At 29.7% G+C, this 3,385-nt stretch overlaps 2 protein-coding genes across 2 annotated transcripts; one reads left to right on the top strand and one right to left on the bottom strand.

Moving 5' to 3' along the window:
• Positions 1-942: 942 nt before the first annotated feature.
• On the top strand, positions 943-2,186 carry LOC130900217 (density-regulated protein homolog). Its single transcript, XM_057810699.1, has 4 exons — positions 943-1,224; positions 1,283-1,532; positions 1,591-1,730; positions 1,785-2,186. Exons 1-4 carry the CDS (start codon positions 1,129-1,131, stop codon positions 1,827-1,829), a joined length of 531 nt encoding a protein of 176 aa, XP_057666682.1. The 5' UTR covers positions 943-1,128; the 3' UTR covers positions 1,830-2,186.
• LOC130900219 (DNA-directed RNA polymerase III subunit RPC9) lies at positions 1,997-2,721 on the bottom strand. Its single transcript, XM_057810701.1, has 4 exons — positions 2,663-2,721; positions 2,497-2,608; positions 2,290-2,442; positions 1,997-2,158 (listed from the first exon to the last, which is right to left on the bottom strand). Exons 1-4 carry the CDS (start codon positions 2,668-2,670, stop codon positions 2,030-2,032), a joined length of 402 nt encoding a protein of 133 aa, XP_057666684.1. The 5' UTR covers positions 2,671-2,721; the 3' UTR covers positions 1,997-2,029.
• Between the last annotated feature and the right edge of the window lie 664 nt (positions 2,722-3,385).

Below are 3,385 nucleotides of genomic sequence, written 5' to 3'. Positions count from 1 at the left end.
TATCGTTTTTCATTATTTGTCCCATACTGTAACTATAGAGTAAATTTTGATCAAGACCGAAATTAGGTCGAAAAGACAAGATTTGTGTCCATTAAAAACAAATTTATATTAAAAAAAGACTAAAATCAAAGTGTCAAAACATAAAAAGGATCTGAAGTAAAAATTGATGATGCACTTTCATCCCTAGACGAATTATTTGGCTCGTAATGAATTTGTACTTTTTGTTTCTATAGATAAATAAATACGTAGGCAACAAATTACAAAATGGAATCGAAGAGTTTCAAATTATTCTTCAATTGCAGTTCGGAAGTCGGGAAGAGTGCGTGGTCCTTTTGCAAAAACGCGATCCTTGAGAAGGCCCAACAGCAATCAATCACAGGGCCCGTTTTTAAGAATTTCTGGTACGTCTTCCACTATGTTGAACGATTTGGTAGCGGCGAATTAATTGTTGAAATTCGATAAACAGTTTCGTAATCTGCGTTTATATTCAGATACGAAATAACAAAAAAACTTGTTCTTTAATGGTGAACGTGTATCGGTTTTTCATTCTGAAAACGCGTCTACTCGACGAACACGTGATATCAAATCTCACATAGAACGTATCGATAATATTTAGTCTTTCATTATCACTTGCAGACTTAAGTTGCTTCAGAAGCAAAAAGGTAATTGTTTCGCTCTTACCTGTCCAACAAAATAACTAAATACTTGTTTCTTTTAGATCTACAGTTTAAAAATAAAATACCCTTTTATTCAGTAATATTTGAATAATCTACAATACAGTATCTAGGAAAAACATAATTATTTCATATTCACTTAATAATTTAAGTATAACAATGTTTAAGCTAACTTAACCTTAAAATATTTATTTCGATTCTATTTACATTTTTATCATAAACTGCCAAACAATTGGTTTGACAACATTGGATTCTTCTTTTTTATTAGATTTATCTATGTTTACGAATAATACATCGGTCACAGTGATAAAGTCACTAGATATATAATCAGGATACATCACTAGTTTACTTTGACATATTGACATTGGAAAATATCTCTATTTGAGGTTATTTTATATAAAACGGTGGTCGATGGTGTAATTAATTTTTTTTTAAAATTGAATATTTTCCCATCATGTCCGTTGAAGAAAAATTGAAGCAAGGACCAAGGGAAGGAGTTACATACCCTTTAAATGTTATCTATTGTGGTAACTGTACAATGCCAATAGAGGTACGTGTAAGGCTCTAAATTTAATTATAACTTTTTAAATTCATTTTATTTTTTGTAGTATTGCGAATATTATCCAGAATACGAAAAATGTAAACAATGGTTAGAAGTAAACTTGCCTTCGGAATTTGAAAAAGTAAAAATTGGGGACGACAATCCAGTCGAGGAAGAAAAGAAACGACAAAAACGTGGGGGCAAAGGTATGATTAAAACTAAGAAAAAGGAAGATGGTCCAAAACAAGTTTGTGTATCTAGGGCTCCGAGAGGCAAAAAGAAGTCAGTTACTGTAGTTACGGGTTTAAGTAGTTTTGGTAATAAATCTGTTTCTATTCAAAAAGGGTGAATATATTTCAGTATTTTTCATTTTAGATATTGATTTGAAGGTTGCTGCGAAATTCTTTGGTACAAGATTCGCATGTGGTTCTTCTGTAACCGGTGATGATGAGATTGTTATTCAAGGTGATGTCAAAGATGATTTATTCGATGTTATTCCAGAAAAATGGCCAGAAGTAGGTTAAATTAACATTCAATTCAACAAACAGTGAAATATTTCTCTATTTTAGATTGATGAAGACTTTATAGAAGATTTAGGTGACCAAAAAAGATAATTTTCGAAAAATTTATGTGAAATTGCTATACTTTTCTCATTTTCTCTCTCCCTTCAATGAAAATTTCAAGTTTTTATTGATATTTCTGAAATTACCATTAAAATACAAATGATTTAGATATTCAAATATTACTTGTAACAAAAGGAAAATAAATAAGAATAAATATCTTTTTATTAATAATAAAATATATTTAATGTTATTTATTCCAGTTCTTCTTCATTATCTTCCTCTACTTTTTCCTTGACGACATAAGGAAAGTGCTTTGCTACAATTTCTAATATATCTTGGACTTGTTCTTCTGTTAATCTTTCTTCACTTTCTTCTACCATCTGAAAATAAATTATAAAAATAACAAAAGGTGTATTATTTCCACTATATAACTGACACCGAGGAACAACCACATATTTTTATTTAATAAAGAAGCTAAAAAACACTTTACTATCTTACACAATTCATTTACCAATTGTATGTCTATAGCTGTACTTGGAGGTGAATTAATAATCATTAGTAGCTCAGTTTTACTAAGATTAAAAGCAGATAAATCCTTCATACAATTCTTAATACTATCCGCAGATTGATCATTTATATGTGTAGTTTCCAAGTATCTTAGAGTCTGTAAATCAAAACAAATAATTGCGAATTATTATAATAGTTGTCGTAAACGCACTTCGTAAGTAATTGTTGCTAGTTGTCCTTTATGTTTCTTTTTGCCGTCTTTGATCTTTTGTAGATGTTTGAATACTTCATAATTACTTAAAGATGCACAGTTACTGTTTACTCTGAAATAAATATAAATTATTAAAATGATCTATTGTATAAACTTTGAATATTACATCTCCATAATATAACTATATTAAAAATTAAAAACATTAATAGTATGAAAATAAAGGTTATATTCTTCTAGTGAATTTAACGGACCTTATAACGGGTATTTGAGCTACCATCTTAATTTAAAATTTGTACCTCATATTGTCTAGAAAATTAGACGAGAACAACCGAAGAACTATAGAAAAGTGTATTTTTCCCATATTTTCTCAATATTAAGTTGTTTGATTCGATTAGTTGAAAAATTTACTACTATGCCATAGATGGTCCATGTGAACATTTTCCTCTATCGTTTTAATTTCTCTATGGTTCAGATACTGATAGTCACAAGCATTCGATTCTTTATATCAAACGCACATCCCCTACTTTATTAAAAATTAATATATCCCTGGAAAAAAAAATATTGTCCATCAGTATTCCTTGATATAAGTCAAGCCTTTGATAATGTGTGGCATGAAGGTCTCCTTTTCAAAAAAAAATCATTACTTTCCATCTTACTTAACAAGTAGTCAGTTCAGAACCAAGAAATCTGGAGACACTTTCCTGATCAACTGTGGGGTACCAGAGGGTAGCGCTCTATCGTCATTATTTTATTTACTATATATACGGGATCTTCCTATCACAGGATATAACAAGAACATTTGCGGATGATCATGAAGATTCACAAATTGCGACAGCTCATTTCCAATGCTACTCAAATTTGCACAAATATGTTTCAGAAATAACTAATG

Source organism: Diorhabda carinulata, chromosome 12 (assembly GCF_026250575.1).
Source record: "Diorhabda carinulata isolate Delta chromosome 12, icDioCari1.1, whole genome shotgun sequence".
Lineage (NCBI taxonomy): Eukaryota > Metazoa > Arthropoda > Insecta > Coleoptera > Chrysomelidae > Diorhabda > Diorhabda carinulata.
The sequence above is the reverse complement of the archived record's forward strand: the minus strand, read 5'-3'. Positions and strand labels throughout refer to the sequence as shown.